The sequence below is a fragment of the Macaca nemestrina genome, chromosome 8, assembly GCF_043159975.1.
Source record: "Macaca nemestrina isolate mMacNem1 chromosome 8, mMacNem.hap1, whole genome shotgun sequence".
NCBI lineage: Eukaryota > Metazoa > Chordata > Mammalia > Primates > Cercopithecidae > Macaca > Macaca nemestrina.
The window spans coordinates 71,403,810-71,422,513 of NC_092132.1; the positions used below are offsets into that span (position 1 = coordinate 71,403,810).

At 43.6% G+C, this 18,704-nt stretch overlaps 1 protein-coding gene across 7 annotated transcripts in view; it reads right to left on the reverse strand.

Moving 5' to 3' along the window:
- LY96 (lymphocyte antigen 96) overlaps positions 1-14,594 on the reverse strand; it is a 112,272-nt gene extending 97,678 nt beyond the window's left edge. For 2 of the 7 annotated variants that reach the window (XR_011606359.1, XM_071067406.1), the window contains exons 1-3: positions 10,641-12,256; positions 6,200-6,290; positions 939-1,028 (exon numbers count right to left, since the gene is read on the reverse strand). Coding sequence is in view for 6 of the 7 variants with exons in the window: in XM_071067406.1 (XP_070923507.1) it covers positions 939-1,028; positions 6,200-6,290; positions 10,641-10,757 (298 nt within the window). In the remaining variant the exon portion in view is untranslated. Of the gene's footprint in view, positions 1-938; positions 1,029-6,199; positions 6,291-10,640; positions 12,257-14,368 lie in introns of those variants that run through there. The other 5 variants (XM_071067407.1, XM_071067405.1, XM_071067408.1 and 2 more) reach the window with 5 other exon arrangements.
- Between the last annotated feature and the right edge of the window lie 4,110 nt (positions 14,595-18,704).

The window sequence follows — 18,704 nt, forward strand, 5'->3', positions numbered from 1 at the left end:
CCAGAGCTTACAGGCAATAAGCAATGTTGGGTAACTGGTAGGAGAAGAAAAAGTTTTGTGTCTGCACAGAGACTGAGATACAGCCCCATGCTATCACCCCACCTGTGTTAGCTTTTCCTAAGCTGATAACAAGCAGAGTCAGAGAGAGGAAAACCAAGACACAACGCAAAGCAAAACAAAACACATTGCCTTCTGTCATCACATTATTACTGTGTTTTTCTCTAGAAAGACCATCTTTAAAAAATTTTAAAGTCCTGGCTTGCTCACACACAGATCTTCCACTAATGGAAACCCAATATTACTTATAGCTAATGATTGACAAAGGATATACCTGTAAAATTATTGGACATCTGAAGTTATTTCCATTTCTACCCACATGTTCTTGTGTAATCCTCTCCCAATAGTATGGACTGGCCTAGTGATTTGCTTCTAACCAATAGAACACAGCAAAGGTGATGGAGTGTTACTTCCATGATTATGCTACATAAGATTGTGAATTTTGCCTAGTTAGCTGACTGTCCCCCTTGCTGGCTTTGAAAAAGCAAGCAGCCATATTGAAAATGTCCATGTGGTAAGGAACTGATGGTGGCCAACAGCCAGCAAGGGACTGAATACTAACAACTGAATACTGACAACAGCTACGTGAGCTTAGAAGTATATATTTCCTAGTTGAGCCTCAGAAGGGACTCCAGCCTGGCAAGCACCTTGATTGTAGCCGTATGGTAGACCTGGAAGCAGACACAGGTAAGCCATGCCCAGAATACTGATCAACAAAGATGATGAGATAATAAATGTGTGCTGTGTTAAGCCACAAAGATCATGGTAATTTGTTATATAGCAATAGATAATGAACACAAGTATATTTGAAACACAATCATTTATCATTGATATTTCTTAACTCCTTTGATTGGTCTATAAAAGCAAAAATTTGGACTTACTTGGAATGTAGAAAATGTGCAACAATCCTCTGGATCCCTTCAATTTTATGCAGGGATTAACATTAATTGAAATTGGGTATTGCATTTTATCTAAAAGCAATAAAGATAATGTCAATAAATTACTACAAATCATCTCCAATAAGTTTAGTATTCTGGATATCAGCCTTTTAAGATGAATTTTGCATTAAAATCATAAAATAAGAAAAATTGATGACAGTTGAAAATGTCTCCCCAGAGAAATGACATCAGCAGCATGGCAGAATCAGAAGCCCTGAACTCTTCTTGCCTCCACTAGCACAACAATTTACAGAAAAATTCCCTTTGTGAGAAATCAAACTAATTGAAAGACTCCTGCACCCAAGGAGAACTCAAAACCAGATTCAACAAAGCCAGTAGGGAGACTTGGGACATTCTTTAACCAGAGATTATTACCCTGGTGTGGTGTTATACAATCAGGAAGAGACCCCCCCCCAACCCAAGCTCCTAGCTCCACCCATGGGAGGAAAGAAGTTGTTTCACATGTCCAGAACCCCAACTTTTTCACGAGGGCTCCCCAGAGGATTGGCTTCTGTCTTGCCAGTCTTGGAGTTCTGATGAGTCTGGCACAGTCTACCACCCAGGGGAGAATAAAGGCAGTGTCTTGGGCAGATAGGCATCATTGATCCTCCCCTCTGCTCAGCACAGACTGAGCAGATGAAAAATCTTAGTTCTCAGCTTTCTCCTGGGGAGGGAGAGTTAATCCATGCATCCAGCACCCCAACTTCTCTGGGGATACCCAAAACACTTACATCTTTCTCATCAGTCCTAGAGCTCTGACAGGTCTGGCATAGTCTAGCTACCTGGCAGGGGAATGGAGACAACAGCTTGGGCTGGTAGATGCCACAGTTCCCTCCACTACCCCATCTCTGGCTCAGCACGGAATAGGTGGACAAAAAAACACAGCTGCCTGCATCTCCCTGAAGTGAGAAAGAGTTGGTAGAGGACCCCAGAATCTCCAACCAGGCTACTAGTGAAGTGGGAAATTAAAGAAAGAAAGAAAAATAAAAATAAAATTAAAAAGAGAAAGAAATAAGCTTTCCTGTATTAGGTCAACTCATCTCAAAGGTGGTAGCAGGCAAGGCCCAGCCCCAGGAAAAGTCTTGATAAACACTATCTGAGAAGCTAGGACACAAAGGAATGTGCTCAGCACTCCCTCAACATAGGGAGAGGAAAAACAAATTTTCCTTTCTTTTATGGTATGAGTTTATAGATTCTTGCTCTCTGTAACTAGTAACTTCAAGTATTCTGTTTTATTTAAGAAGTACAGTGAAGGTCATGAGAAGCCTGAGCAGGCCTGAACTATAGCCATCTGGGCACCATGGTGAAGATTATGAGATAAACCACTGCAAGGCTCTTTTGAGCAAAACCTAGATAACAGACATCTGGGTTGCACAGTAATGGTCATGTGTAATCCTGAGTTATAAACCTATCGCAATTTGATTAATTGTTCTGCCTCTATATCCTTGCTTTCATGCCACTGTAAGCCTGCTTCAAGCTAGCCTACCACCTTTTAGAAGTGTGTATAAAAGTCAAGTGCTGTCTTTGTTCTGGGCCCAGTTTTTAGATGTTAAGTCTGCTGGGTCTGAGTGCATTCAATAAAGATCCTCCTGCTTTACCCTGAGGTCTCTCTCATCCTCCTGATTCCCACAACAATAGATGTGGGTTATGTTCCTGTGTGAGGCCAATTTGTGAAGACTGAAAGAGATGTCTGCTTTGTAATGTGCAGATGCCAAACAGAGAAACAAGTAAAATGAAAGATCAGGCAAAGATGTTTCAAACAAAGGAGCAAGACACATCTTCCTCACTTATGCTAAGGAAATGAAGTTATACGATTTACCTGACAGACAATTTGAAATACCTCTTATAAAGATGCTCACTGAGGTCAAGAGAACAATACATGAATGCAGTGGGAACTTCAATAAGAAGAAAGAAAACATTTTAAAAGACCACACAGAAATCATGGAGCTGAAGGCTGGGCACGGTGGCTCATGCCTGTAATCCCAGCACTCTGGGAGGCCAAGGCGGGTGGATCACCTGAGGTCAGGAGTTCTAGACCAGCCTGGCCAACATGGCGAAACCCCATCTCTATGAAAAAAAAAAACAAAAATTAGCTGGGCGTGGTGGCATGTGTCTGTAATCCTAGCTATTTGGGAGGCTGAGGCTGGAGAATCACTTGAACCCAGGAGGTGGAGGTTGCAGTGAGCCAAGATTGCACCACTGCACTCCAGCCTAGATGACAGAACAAGATGCTGTCTCAAAAAAAAAAAAGAAAGAAAGAAAAAGAAATCATGGAGCTGAGGAACACAATAACTGAACTAAAAAAGTTCACTAGAGGGGTTCAGCAGCAGACTAGACCAAGTAGATGAAAGGATCAGTGAACTCAGAGATAGATCACTGCAAAAGGATTCAATCAGAGGAGCAAAAGGAAAAAATAATTTAAAAGAGTGAAGAAAACTTAAGGTAATGGTGAGATACTACCAACCAGAACCATATATGCATTATGAGAGTTCCAGAAGTGGAAGAAAAAAGAACAGACTACAGAAAGTTTATTCAAAGAAATAATGGCTATAATCCCAGCCACTCAGGAGGCTGAGGCACAAGAATCACTTGAGCCCAGGAGGCAGAGCTTGCAGTGAGCCGAGATCATGCCACTGTACTCCAGCCTGGATGAAAGAGCAAGACTCTGTCTCAAAAAAGAAAGAAAGAAAGAAAGAAAGAAGGAAGGAAGGAAGGAAGGAAGGAAGGAAGGAAGGAAGGAAGGAAGGAAGGAAGGAAGGATTGAAAACTTCCCAAATCTAGGAAAGAAAATGGAAATAATGGAAATACAAATCCAAGAAGCCCAATGAAATAGTTTTGTTTGTTGGTTTGTTTTTAAATATGGGGGTCTGCTCTGTCACCCAAGCTGGAGTGCAGTGATGTAATCATAGCTCATTGCAGCTTCTAACTCCTGGGCTCAAGTGATCCTCTTACCAATAGCAGGGACTACAGGTGCATACCACCACACTCAGCTAAGTTTTTTATTTTTATTTTTACTTATTTTTATTTTTTTTTTATTTTTATTTTTTGTAGAGATGAGGTCTCACTATGTAGCCCAGGCTGGTCTTGAACTCCTGGACTCAAGTGATCTTCCTGCCTCAGCATCCCAAAGTGCTGGAATTACAGGCATAAGTCACCACATGTGGTCTGTTTTTTGTGTGGTTTGGTTTGTTTTTAATTTAAAAAAAAATTGTAGAGGCCAAGTGTGCTGGCTCATGCCTGTAATCCCAGCACTTTGGGAGGCCAAGGCAGATGGATGGTTTGAGGTCAGGAGTTCAAGACCAACCTGGCCCACATAGCAACACTCTATCTCCGCAAAAAATACAAAAATTATCTAGGCATGTCAGCACAGCATGTGCCTGTCATCCCAGCTATTTGGGAGGCTGAGGCACAAGAATCACTTGAATCCAGGAGGTGGAGGTTGCAGTGAGCTAAAATCACACCTCTGCACTCCAGCCTGTATGACAGAGCGAGACTGTCTCAAAAAAAAAAAAAAAAAAAATTGTAGAGATGGAGTCTTCCTTTGTTGACCAGGCTGGTCTCCAACTCCTAAAGTGTAGAGTTGTTTGTGTGATTCAATTTAAGTTGTCATTAGCTTAAAACAGACTGTCAAAACTATAAGGTGTTGCTATGTTTGGAATGCATTCCCTGAAGTTCATGCATTGCAAATTTAATCCCCAGTGCAAGAGTGTTGAGGGGTGGAACCTCCAAGAGATGATCAGTTCATGAGGGCTCTGCCCTTATGAATGAATTAATGCTGTTGTTGCGGGAGTGGATTAGTTATTGTGGGTATGGATTCCTGATAAAAGGATGAGTACAGCCTCCTTCCCCACCCCTCACACGTGCTCTTTTGGCCTTCTGCCCTTCTGCCATGGGATGATGCAGCAAGAAAACCCTTGCTAGATGTTGCTCAATGTTGGATTTCTCAACAACCAGAACCATGAGCCAAATAAATTTCTGTTTATTATAAATTATCCAGTCTTATGTATTCTGTTATAGCAGCAAAAAAACAAATGAAGATAGAAAATTGGTGCCAGAGAAGTGAGGTGTTGCTATAACAGGTACCTAAAAATATGGTAGCAGCTTTGAAAATGGATAATAGGCAGAGGTTGGAAGAGTTTGGAGGAATAGGCTAGAAAAAAATTCCATATTGCCATGAACAGAGCATTAAGGGCAATTCTGATGCAGGCTCAGAAGAAGGGAAGAAATGTAGGGAAAGTCTGGAAATTCTTAGGGATTACTTAAGTGGTCATAATCAGAATGTTGGTAGAAATGTGGAAGGTAAAGGCAATTCTGATGAGGCCTCAGACACAAATGAAAAACAAGGTATTGGAAACTGCAGTAAAGGCCATCCTTGCTACACAGTTGCAAAGAACTTGATGGACTTTTGTCTGTTCCCTAAAACTATGTGAAAAGTAGAACTTAGGAGCAAGGATCTATACTGTCTGGTAGAAGAAATAGATAAGCAGGAAAGTGCTCAAGGTGCTGCATGGCTTCTTTTGGCCACTTATAGTAAAATTCGATAACGAAATTAGTATGGATAGAAGGGAGCCGAGTGTTCTTCTGCATCAAGACAATGGGAGAATGACCTGAAAGGCATTTCAAAGATCATTAAGATAGGCTAGGACTTTGAGGGCAAGGTCATATATAAAAAGCCCACAGTCAACATCATACTCAATGGTGAAAAACTGAAAGCTTTTCCTCTAAGATCAGGAACAAGGCAATGATGTCCATTCTCACCACCCTTGGTCAACATAGTACTAGAAGTCCTAGCCAAAGCAATTAGTCAAGAAAAAACAAAAAAGGCATCCAAATTTGGAAGGGAAGAAGTAAAATTTTCTTTTTGCAGACGACATGGTCTAATATATAGAAATCCCTAAAGACTTCATTAAAAATTGTTACAGCTGGCTGGACATGGTAGCTCGTGCCTGTAATCTCAGCACCTTGGGAGGCAGAGGTGGAAGGATCACATAAGGCCAGGAGTTCAAGACTAGCCTGGGCAACAGAGCAAGACCCTGTCTCTATTACAAACTTCAAAAAATTTTAAAGAAAATAAAAATGTAAAAAATTGTTAGAACTAATAAATGAATTCTGCAAAATTGCAGGATATAAAATGAACCTACAAAAATCAGTAATGTTACTATATACTATCAACAAGCTATTAGGCCTGGTGCAGTGGCTCATACCTGTAACCCCATCACTTTGGGAGGCTGAGACAGGAGAATCACTTGAGTCCAGGAATTCAAGACCAGCTTGGACAACATGGCAAAACCCCGTCTGTACAAAAAATACAAAAATTAGCCAGATGTGATGGTGCATGCCTGTAGCTACTCAGGAGGCTGAGGTGGGAGGATACTTGGGCCCAGAGAGTCAAGACGGCAGTGAGCCAAGATTTTGCCACTGCTCTCCAGCCTGGGCAATAGATTGAGACCCTGTTTCAAAAAAATTAAAATTGCCAGGTGTGGTGGCTCACGCCTGTAATCCCAGCACTTTGGGAGGTCGAGGAGGGTGGATCACCTGAGGTCAGGAGTTTGAGACCAGCCTGGCCAACATGGTGAAACCCCATCTCTACTAAAAATACAAAAATTAGCCAGGCGTGGTGGCAGGTGCCTGTTGTCCCAGCTACTCAGGAGGCTGAGGCATGAGAATTGCTTGAGCCCAGGAAGTGGAGGCTACAGTCAGCTGAGATCACGCCACTGCATTCCAGCCTGGGCAACAGAGCAACACTCTGCCTCAGGGAAAAAAAAAAAAAAAAAAAAAAAAATTATAACAAGCTATCTGGAAAAGAAATTAGAAAAACAATCCAATTTACAATAGTACCAAGAGGAATACAATAAACTTCACTAAGGAAGTTAAAGACTTGTATAGTAAAAGCAACAAAATAAATTGATCAAAGAAATTAACAGGACAAAAACAACCAGAAAGATATCCCTTGCTCATAGATTGGAAGACAATGTTGCTAAAATGTTCATACCATCCAAAGTGTTCTACAGATCCAGATTTGAAGCAATCTCTGTCAAAATCCTAATGGTGTTGTTGTTGCTGTTGTTGTTGTTGTTGTTGTTGAGAGAGAGAGAGAGAGAGACAGGATTTTACTCTGTCACCCAGGATAAAGTGCAGTGGCACAATCATAGCTCACGGCAACCTCAAACTCCTGGGCTCAAGTGATTCTCCCACCTCAGTCTCCTGAGTAGCTAGTACTACAGGTGCATGCCACCATACCCAGTGAATTTTTTTTTCATTTTTTTGTAGAGATGGGGCCTTACTATGTTGCTCAGGCTGGTCTTGAACTCCTGGCTTCAAGTGATCCTCTCACTTCGGCCTCTCAAAGCACTAGGATTATAGGCATGAGACACCATGCCTGGCACCAATGACATTTTTTTACAGAACTAGAAAAAAAAACTATAAAATGTATACAGAATTTGTGATATTGTAAAATATTAAGAAATACATATTTTGTCTTTGCCCCAGTTTCTGGCACAGAGATCCTAAAATCCTTGTAGTTTACAGAACAATGGGAGTGGTAAGAGAATTTTTTTGTCCTAACATTTGGTTTTTGATGCCAATTTCTTGCCCAGAGCTTCTAGTTCCTTGGACTGTCCTGGGCAATAGCAGCATCTTTTTTCTAATGGTGACTCTTGGTGGGTTCATGGATAAGGGCCAGTTACCAGAAAGACCAAGCCATGATGAGAAGCTTGGAACTTTTAGCCCCACCTCCCATCCTGCGGGAAGGAGAGAGGGGCTACAGACAGTTAACATTCGATTATGCCTACATGATGAACCCCCCCATAAAAATTTCTGAGCGACAGGGTTAGGGGAGCTTCTGGGTTGATGAACACGTGGAGATGCTAGGAGGATGGTGAGCCCAGAGAGGACATGGACACTCTGGTTCCCTTATCCTGCACCTTACCTTATGTATCTCTTTTATCTGGCTATTTGTCTGTATCCTTTGTATTAATATCCTTTATAATAAACCAGTAAACATAAATGAGTGTTTCCTTGTGTTCTGAGAGCTAGTCTAATGAATGATCAAACCCAAGAAAGGGGAACCTCCAATTTATAGCCAGTGAGAACCACAGGTGTCAACCTAGGGCTTGCACATGGCATCTGAGCTGGGAGGCAAACTTGTGGGAAGGACCCCCTAATGGGTGGGATCTGACTGTAACTCTAGGTAGTGTTAGTATTGCTTCAAGATCCTGAGGAGTCTTGGAGGTCTTGGTATAAACCTGAGATTTCACTCTAATTGTAGGGAAAAGCTACTGGAGGATTTTCACCAGGAGAAGTCACATTATCTGACTTATTTTCATTTTGCAAAGATCTCTCTGGCCTCTGTGCCAAGAATAGATTGTATGGTGGCAAGAACTGAAGCAGAGGGAGGGCAATTTAAGAGGTTTTTGTAGAGGCCAAGGAGAGACAAATGTGGCATGAGTGTTAGAGAGCAGTGAGAAGCACTTGGATATAGAATAGAATCTGAGGATCATGAAAACAGGAATGACTAACACAATAATGTTAGGTGAGGGAAAGAGATACTTAAGGATACTTCTGGTTTGGGACCTAAGGAATTAGGTGGATGATGACATGGAGAAGACTTAGACAGAAACAGGTTTAAGGCCAGACACGGTGGCTCATGCCTGTAATCCCAACACATTGGAAGGCCAAAGCAGGCTGAACCCCTAAAATCAGGAGGTCAAGGTTAGCCTGGTGTCTATTTAAAAAATACAGGTCGGGCGTCGTGGCTCACGCCTGCAATCCCAGCACTTTGGGAGGCCCAGGTGGGCAGATCACCTGAGGTCAGAAGTTTGAGACCAGCCTGACCAACACGGTGAAACCCCATCTCTACTAAAAATAGAGAAATTAGCTGGGCGTGGTGGTGCACTCCTGTAATCCCTGCTACTCAGAAAGGGAGGCAGAGACTGCTGTGGGCCAAGATCGCGCCACTGCACTCCAGCCTGGGCGACAGAGAAAGACTCCATCTCAAAAAAGTAAATCCCATCCCAAAAAATACAGAAATTAGCTAGGACCAGGCGTAGTGGCTCACGCCTGTAATCCCAGAACTTTAGGATGCCAAGGTGGGTGGATCATTTGAGGTCAGGAGTTCAAGACCAGCCTGGCCAACATGGTGAAACCTCATCTCTACTAAAAACACAAAACAATAGCCAGGCATGGTGATGCACGCCTGTAGCCCCAGCTACTTGTGTGGCTGAGGCACGAAAATCACTTGAACCTGGAAGGTGGAGGTTGCAATGAGCCGAGATTGCGCCACTGCACTCCAGCCTGGGTGACAGATCAAGACTCTGTCTCAAAAAAAAAAAAAAAGAAAAGAAAGAAAAGAAACAGGTTTTAGGCCTAGCATAGTGGCTTATGCGTGTAATTTCAGCACTTTGGAAGGCCGAGGCAGGAGAATTGCTTGAGCCCAGGGGTTGGGACTGACCTGGGCAGCACAGCAAGACCCTGTCTCTACAAAAAATTTAAAAATTAGTGAGGTTCGATCTTGCTCTGTTGCCCAGACTGGAGTGCAGCGGCACAAACATGGCTCACTGCAGCCTTGACCTCCTGAGCTCAAGCCATCCTCCTGCCTCAGCCTCCTGAGTAGCTGGGCTATACTACAGGTGAGTGCCATCACATCTGGCTGGCCATCCTGATTTAAAATGCAGCCCCCCAGCTTCTCCACCTTTGCATCTTTGCACCCTCTACCCCGCACCCCCCAGCCTTATTTTTCTTTCACAGCAATTACCACCATCTGACATGCTGAATATTTTACTGAATCCATAAGGGCAGGGACTTTTGTCTTTGTTGTTAATTCAATTATCTCCTCAGTTCCTAGAGTAGGTGCATGCTAAATGCTCAGAGAATATTGGTTTCATTAAATAATCTATTAATTCCTTGGATTTTCTAACCATCTGTAGCAAAAAAAAAGATTAGAACTGAGATCAATGACTCGGGATCATAGGAGAGCTGTGCCTAAGGCCCTGGAAACCAACCCACACACCCACATTTTTTGCCTTTCCCAAAATTGGGAGAATAAATCAGCCAATTTTTGTCATTTCTGTATATTATGGACTGACAGAAATGTGTCCTCATTCCCCCATCCCCATTCATATGGTGAGGCTCCAGTCCCTCCGAATGTGACTGCATTTGGAGACAGTGCCTTTAAAGAGGTAATTAAGTTAAAATGAGGCTGTTAGGATGGGCCCTAATCCAATCTTGTTGGTGTCCTTACAAGAAGAGGAAATTTGGACACACAAAGAGACACCAGGGATGTGCACACACAGAGGAAAGGCCGTGTGAGGACACAGTGAGAAAGCAGCCAGCTGCGAGTGTCTTAGTCCACTTTGTGCTGCTATAAATATTGGTGTCTGGGTACTTCATAAAGAACAGAAATTTACCATCCTGGCTAACACAGTGAAACCCCATCTCTACTAAAAATGCAAAAACATTAGCCGGGCGTAGTGGCGGGTGCCTGTAGTCCCAGCTACTCGGGAGACTGAGGCAGGAGAATGGCGTGAACCCCGGAGGTGGAGCTTGCAGTGAACCGAAATCGCGCCACTGCACTCCAGCCTGGGCGACTGAGTGAGACTCCATCTCAAAAAAAAAAAAAAAAAAAAAGAACGGAAATTTACTTCTCACAGTTCTGGAGGCTGGTAAGTTCCATGTCAAGGTACTGGCATCTGACAAGGGACTTCTTGCTGTCTCATCTGGTGGTGGAGGAGCAAAAGGGCAAGAGGGGGCAAAAGCAAGAGACATATGGGGGCTAAACTTGTCCTTTTATAAGAAACTTACTCCCTCAATTATGACATTAATTTATTCATGAGAGGAAAAGCCTCCATGGCTTAATCACCTCTTAAAGGTCCCACCTCTTAATATCATCACAATGGCAATTAAATTTCAACATGAGTCTGCAAGGGCACAAAATTCAAAACACAGCAGCAAGCCAAGGAGAGAGGTCTCAGGAGAACCCAATTATGCAGATACCTTGATCTTGGACTTCTACCCTCCAGAACTGTGAAAAAATAAATGTTTGTTGTTTAAGCCATCCAGTCTGTGGTATTTTGTTATGGCACCTGAACTAATGAAGACACTGTAGCCCTGAATCAGTGGCTCAGGCATGTAATCCCAGCACTTTGGGAAGCTGAGGCAGGGAGATTGCTTAAGTCCAGGAGCTCAAAACCAGCATGGACAACATGGCAAAACTCAGTCACTACAAAAAATTTAAAAATTAGCCAGACATGATGGTGCAGGCCTGTCGTCCCAGCTACTTGGGAGGCTGAAGTGGGAAAATCACTTGAGCCTCAGAGTTTGAGGCTGCAGTGAGCCATGATTGTACCATTCCACTCCAGCCTGGGTGACAGAGCAAGACCCTGTGCTTAAAAAACCATACACTTAGATGCCCAGCAGCTTGACCAAATAGAAATCTAGCTCTGCTTTTTCATGGAGATCATCGTGACAGTGAATCAGAGGTTGTTGTCACCAACACCCTCACAATAGTACCTAGAGGAATCACAATAGTACCTAGAGGAATCAGTGCTTCCCACAGATAATGCATTTTTGGCCTGGTGGGATGGATTCTCTCAGGCCGGGAAGGCAGTCATATGGCAGTGGGGACGGCAGCAAGCAGCATCTTGCTGTAGATGTGTATTCCAGTGGCTTGCCCACAGTCCCTTTGTCAGTGGGGCAGCAGGAAAGGACCACAGGATTTCTCAGAGAGAAAGAAGGAAGATCCTCCTTCATAAAGTCAAATCAAATTAGCTGGGCATGGTGGTGCACACCTGTAATCCCAGCTATTTAGGAGGCTGAGGCGCAACCATTGCTTGAACCCAGGAGGCAGAGGTTGCAGTGAGCTGAGATCGTACCACTGCACTCCAGTCTAGACAGAGTGAGACTGTCTCAAAGAAAAAAAAAATTAGAAAGTCAAATAAAAAGATAAACCAATGGTGATGGTTTCACAGCAATGTGCATATACTTAATACAATTGAGCCAAACACTCAAAAGTGATTAAAATGTGAAATTTTAAGCCAGGTGCAGTGGCTCATATCTGTAATCCCAGGACTTTGGGAGGCCAAGGTGGGAGAATCTCTTGAGCCCAGGAGTTCTAGACCAGCCTGGGCAATATAGCAAGACTCCATCTCTACAAAAAAATTAATGATTAGGCCAGCTGTGGTGGCTCACGTCTGTAATCCCAACACTTTGGGAGGCCGAGGTGGGTGGATCACCTGAGGTCAGGAGTTCGAGGCCAGCCTGGTCAACATGGCAAAACCCTGTCTCTAGTAAAAATACAAAAATTATAGGTGGTGGGCACCTATAATCCCAGTTATTCAGGAGGCTGATGCAGGAAAATCGCTTGAACCCGGGAGGCAGTTGTTGCAGTGAGCCAAGATCACGCCATTGCACTCCAGCCTGGGCAACAAGAGTGAAACTCAAAAGAAATAATAATTAATTAATAATTAGCCAAGTTAATTAATTAACCAAGACACGTGGTGGCACATGTCTATAGTCCCAGCTACTAGGAAGGCTGAGCTAGGGGGATGGCCTGAGCCAGGGAGGTGTAGGTTGCAGTTAGTGGAGATCATGCCACTCACTCCAGCCTGCACAACAGAGCAAAACCCTGTCTCAAAAATAAATGATAAAATATTACAAAATGTGAAATATTTTTAAAAGACAAATTGAGTTATTGTTAAGAAAAGACTAAAAGCTAAATAATAATACAAAATGTTATATCCATAAAGATCATATAAAGAGTGGCATAAGCCAGGTGAGGTGGTTCATGCTTGTAATCCCAGCACTTTGGGAGGCCGGTGGGGGCAGATCACAAGATCAGGAGATTGAGACCATCCTGATCAACATGGTGAAACCCTGTGTCTACTAAAATACAAAAAACAAAAATTAGCCAGGTGTTGTGGCATGCACCTATAGTCCCAGCTACTCAGGAGGCTGAGGCAGGGGAATGATTTGAACTTGGGAGGCAGAGGTTGCAATGAGCCAAAATCATGCCACCGCACTCCAGCCTGGCAACAGAGCAAAACTCCATGCGTTCACACACACACACACGCACACACACACAGAGTGGCGTAATTCGCACATGGTACAAAAGGGCCAAAGGAGGAAAGGGAAGTGGGGGCCAAGTAGAGTAGGAGCCTTGCTGGAAGAGCGGAATGCAAAAGGATCTTGTAGCATGGGGAGATTTTAGAGATACGTTGAGAGGGAATTCAGTGCAACCCACCAGGAGAAGAAGGGCCATGGTGTGTGACTGGCCACATTCCTAAGTCTCCTTCTCACATGTGGCAATTATCCCAATTTCCCGAAAGTCACTTTATATTAGCATTTGGCAGAGCATGTTTCTCAAGAGAGTTAACATACACTCCAGACTAAAAACCAAACAAACAACAAATGAAATTGAAAATGTTGTGGTTAAACAGGTGCCTTTACTGCAGAACTTCTCAGAAATCAAAGTACATCTGTAAATCTCTCCCAGATGATTAGGCCATAGATCCTATTTTCCCAAAAGAATCTCAAAGAACTGGTATTTTGGGAAGCACCACTTTAAACTTTCCAGATAGTGCCAGCGGGTGGAAAAGGGCAGCCAATCCATGGTGAGCTGCACGGTGGAAAGTACCGAACCAAAACAGCTGTCAGGCCTGACACTGTGCCTTCAGACCCGAGGACGCTTGCTAACGAGCAGCTGGGGCAGCGGACAGTGATACAGCCAGTGAATAGCACTAGGGTATGGCTGACTCCAAAAAAAAAATTAAGAGTATTGTCTTTACGTGACCCTGTGCTAAAAAACTTCACCTCACAACACCCTTATCAAGTAGGCTATAAACTTTTACGTTAGTGCTAAAAAGGCTGGAGTACTTTGCTTAAGGTCACACAGCTAGTGACAGAAACAGGCTTACATCCAGTTAGGGAGATGATTCCAAGAGCCCTCAAAAGTCACAGCTTGGAGCAGAAATTAACTACAGGAAGCAGCTGGGATTGCTCTACCATCTCAAGAAGAAGAACTAGTAAGTGTCAAGGCTGAGGCGAAAGCTCAGAAGCAGACGGTTTTACTGAAACTGGGCAGAACCTGAAACTGGGCAGAACCCGAAACTGGGCTCAGGGTAGAGAAAGATGACACAGGGAACAGAAGCACTTGGAGGTCAAGCACAGCACAGTTTAGAGACTCGCGAGCTCTGTGAAGGGTCGAAAAGATTCTCACGGGGTAGCTGCCAGCTATTGCTTTTCCTGCTGGCGGCGTCCGCCACAGCAGCTGGAACACACTGACATTTCCTGTGTTCCAGCCACAACAATGTAAGGTTCTTGTGAAAACTTACCCTCAAAATAGTTGATGCTACAATTATTTGTTTTGCAGTTTTACTTACCACAGTAGGTGTATGAAATACTTGCGTCGGATGAGTTGCAGACCCAATAGTGCTTCTGAGCTTCAGTAAATATGAAAGAAAATAGGGTGGAAAAAAACAGAAATGGTAACATGATTCAATATCTCCAAAACTTTACAAATGCAAAGAGGATCAATAGGTAATCATCAGACTCTTCCTTTTCAGTAAGCAGAAAATATTTAACTTAGTCATCGGTCACATGATTTCTGAGTTCCTATCCAACTGTTTCCTCTTTGTGTGTGTGTGTGTGTGTGTGCTTAACATTTGAGCACTTCCTGCAAAGGAAGAGAGAAAAATGATTTAGAATGTACTCTTCAAATACTTACTGTAAATGAGAGTGATCAAAGCCTTAAAAATAAAACAAGACACTTTGGCCAGGTGTGGTGGCTCACGCCTGTAATCCCAGCATTTTGGGAGGCCAAAGCAGGTGGATCACTTGAGGTCAGGAGTTCAAGACCAGCCTGGCTGACGTGGTGAAACCCATCTCTACTAAAAATACAAAAATTAGCCAGGTGCGGTTGGCGCACGCCTGTAATCCCAGCTATTCAGAAGGCTAAGGAAGGAGAGTCACTTGAACCTGGGAGGCAGAGGTTGCAGTGAGCCGAGATGGCACCACTGCACTCCAGCCTGGGCAACAAAACTCCATTTCAAAAAAATATTTTAAATGAAAAATAAAATAAAATAAACAAGACACTTCCCAGTCAACTGTAACAAAACCAGTCCCTAGGTCCCCCTGAAAGTCTCAACAGACAGGAGCTCCTTTTCCCTCTGCATTTCTCTTCTCTCCCACAGCTCTGTATACCAGCAGTTCCCAACATTTTTGGCCTCAGGGACCAGTTTCTTGGAAGACAATTTTTCCACGGACTGAGGGGATTGGGAGGGATGGTTTTGGGGTGAAACTGTTCCACCCCAGATCATCAGGCATTAGATTATGATAAGGAGCATGCAACCTAGATTCCTTGCATGTATACTGCTCCCCCCTGGGAATGTAATGCTGCTGCTGGTCTGACAGAAGCTGGAGCTCAGGTGGTAATGCTCGCTCACCTGCTGCTCACCTCCAGCTGTGCAGCCCAGTTCCTAACAAGCCACAGCCAGATTCCTAACAGGCCATGGACTGGTACTAGTCCACGGCTCCCAGCGGATGGGGACTCCTACTTTATAAAACAAATTCTCAGCCAGGCATGGTGGCTCATGCCTGTCATCCCAGCATTTTGGGATACTAAGGCGGGTGGATCACTTGAGGTCAGGAGTTCAAGACCAGCCTGGCTAACATGGTGAAATTCTGTCTCTACTAAAAATACAAAAATTAGCAAGGCATGGTGGTGCACACCTGTAGTCCCAGCTACTCGGGAGGCTGAGGCAGGAGAATCACTTGAACCCAGGAGGAAGAGGTTGCAGTGAGCCAAGATCGGGCCACTGCACTCCAACCTGGGCGACAGAGTGAGACTTCGTCTCAAAAACAAACAAACAGGCCGGGCGCAGTGGCTCACCTCTGTAAATACCAGCACTTTGGGAGGCCAAGGTGGGCAGATCACCTGAGGTCAGGAGTTTGAAACCAGCTTGGCCAACACAGTGAAACCCTGTCTCTACTAAAAATACAAAAATTAGCCAGGTGTGGTGGCAAGTGCCTGTAGTCCCAGTTAATCAGGAGGCTGAGGCAAGAGAATTGCTTGAACCCAGGAAGTGAAGGTTGCAGTGAGCCAAAATCATGTCACTGCACTCCAGCCTGGGTGACAGAGCGAGACTCCATCTCAAAAAACAACAATAACAACAACAAATCAAATTATCATGGCCCAGAGAGCTGCACTTATGGATCTGAAGTGAACAGTCTCATGGGAACTATTTCTTTTCAGCAGCAGGTTTAGTTACAGGACACAACAGGGCCAGATAAGACCCCAAACAGGGGACACTAGCTGTAATTCTGTGCTGTGGGCAGGGACTCCACCAGTCTTAATAATGCATTCACCTACAACAAGCTAGACCTCAAGAGAACATTTTGAGTCCTGATAATGAAATGTCATCATTTTGTTGTGACATGTATTTCATTTCAAAACTCTGACTCCATTTTAGAAAGCCAGCTATTCCTTTAGATATTTTGCTACTTGAAATCCTTTATAGGATATAGTTTAGGGTTAGTAGCCAAAAATGGCATGGAATTTTGGCTAAAAATCTGCACACTTAAGAAGAAAATAGTATGTTGGTAAAAATATTTTACAACAGAAGTGTGTTTCTTTCCATTTTTTTAGAGACAAAGTCTCACTGTGTTGCCCAGGTTGGGGTGCAGTCGTTATTCTCAGGTGTGATCCTAACACACTGCAGCCTCAAATTCCTGGGCTCAGCTGGGACCACAGGTTTGAGCCATGGCTTTTGGCCCTGCCATTTTAAAAAATGCAAAAGTCCAAGGGAGGAGGGGGAAATAGGGAGTTGTTCAATGGGCATAGAGTCTCAGGTTGACAAGATGAAAGAGTTCTAGAGATCTGTTGCACAACAATGTGAATATAGTTAACACCACTGAACTCTATGCTTAAAACTGGTTAAGATGGTAAATTCTTTAAAAAACACAATTTTAAAATAAATTTAAAAGATGGGAAAAAAAGGCAAAATCCCATGAACACCCTTAGCAGTCTCAAAATACCATTTCCCACTATTAGCAACCAGCACTCCTTGGAGTCTGGGGTAGAAAATGTACAAAATGAGCCTAAAACACTTTGTTATATTAGATAACCAATTTGAAGATGGTGCCACTGACCAAAGACAGGTGTTTCTAGTTTCCTATAATGGCTGTAACAAATTGCCAAAAGATTTCATGGCTTTAAACAACATAGCCTGGGCACAGTGGCTCATGCCTGTAATCCCAGCACTTTGGGAGGCCAACGCGGGCGGATCACCTGAGGTCAGGAGTTTGAGACCAACCTTGCCAACGTGGTGAAACCCCATCTCTACTAAAAATACAAGAAATGAGCCAGGAGTGGTGGCAGGCGCCTGTAATCCCAGCTACTCAGGAGGCTGAGGCCCAAGAATTGCTTGAACCCAGGAGGCGGAGGTTGTAGTAAACTGAGATTGTGCCACTGTACTCCAGCCTGGACGACACAGCAAGACTCCATCTCAAAAAACAAACAAAAACTATAAATGTATTCTCTTACGGTTCTGGAGGTCTGAAGTCTGAAATCAGTTTCACTGCACTAAAGTCAAGGTGTCAACAGAGCTGTTTCCTTCTGGAGACTCTAGGGGAAGAATATGTTTCCTTGCCTTTTTCAGCTTTTAGAGCTACAACCCTTGTATTTCTCCATCTTCAAAATGCATCACTTCAATCCTTTTTTTTTTTTTTTTTTTTTTTTGAGCGTCCCTCTGTCGCCAAGCCTGGAGTGCAGTGATACAATCTCGGCTCACTGCAACCTCTCCCTCCCAGGTTTAAGTGATTCTCCTGCCTCAGCCTCCTGAGTAGCTGAGACTACAGGCATGCGCCACCACACCCAGCTAATTTTTGTATTTTTAGTAGAGATGGGGTTTCGCCATATTGTTCAGGCTGGTCTTGAACTCCTGATCTTGTGATGCGCCTGCCTCCGCCTCCCAAAGTGCTGGGATTACAGTCCTGAGCCACTGCGCCTGGCCCACTTCATCACCTTCTGCTTTGATTTCATGCCTCTTTCTTATAGGGACCTCAGTGATTACAATGGACCCAGCTGGGTAATTCAGCACAATCCTAATTAAAATCCTCAATTTAATCACATCTGCAAAATTCCTTTTGCCATGTAAGGTAATATTCACAGCTTCCAGTGATTAGGAGGTGAACATTTTGCGCCATTATTTAGCCTATTCATATGACTATATGAACATTAATAAGATAGTAATTGCAATAAGTTGAAATACTTTAATATATTTAAATCCATAAGCTCATAATATTTTATTTATCATTTTTGTGAGACAGGATCTACCTCTTTCACCCAGGCTGGAGGGCAGTGGCATGATCACAGCTCACTGCAACCTTAAACTCCTGGGCTCAAGCAATCCTCCCTCCTGAGCCTCCAAGTAGCTGGGACTACAGGCATACACCCCTATGCCCAGCTAATTTTTTTAGTTTTTTCTTAGAGACAGGGTTTCACTATGTTGCCAGGGCTGGTCGCGAACTTCTGGCCTTAAGCAATCCTCCCCTCAGCCTCCTAAAGTGGTGCCCAAAGTGGTGGGATTACAGGCGTGAACCACCGTGCCCAGCCTCATAACGAATTTTTTAAGTCTACTTACCAACAGATGATGCTAGGAAACCAAATCTATTTTTAAAACTAGCAAATAAAAGGACAGAATCAAGCATTTATCCTGA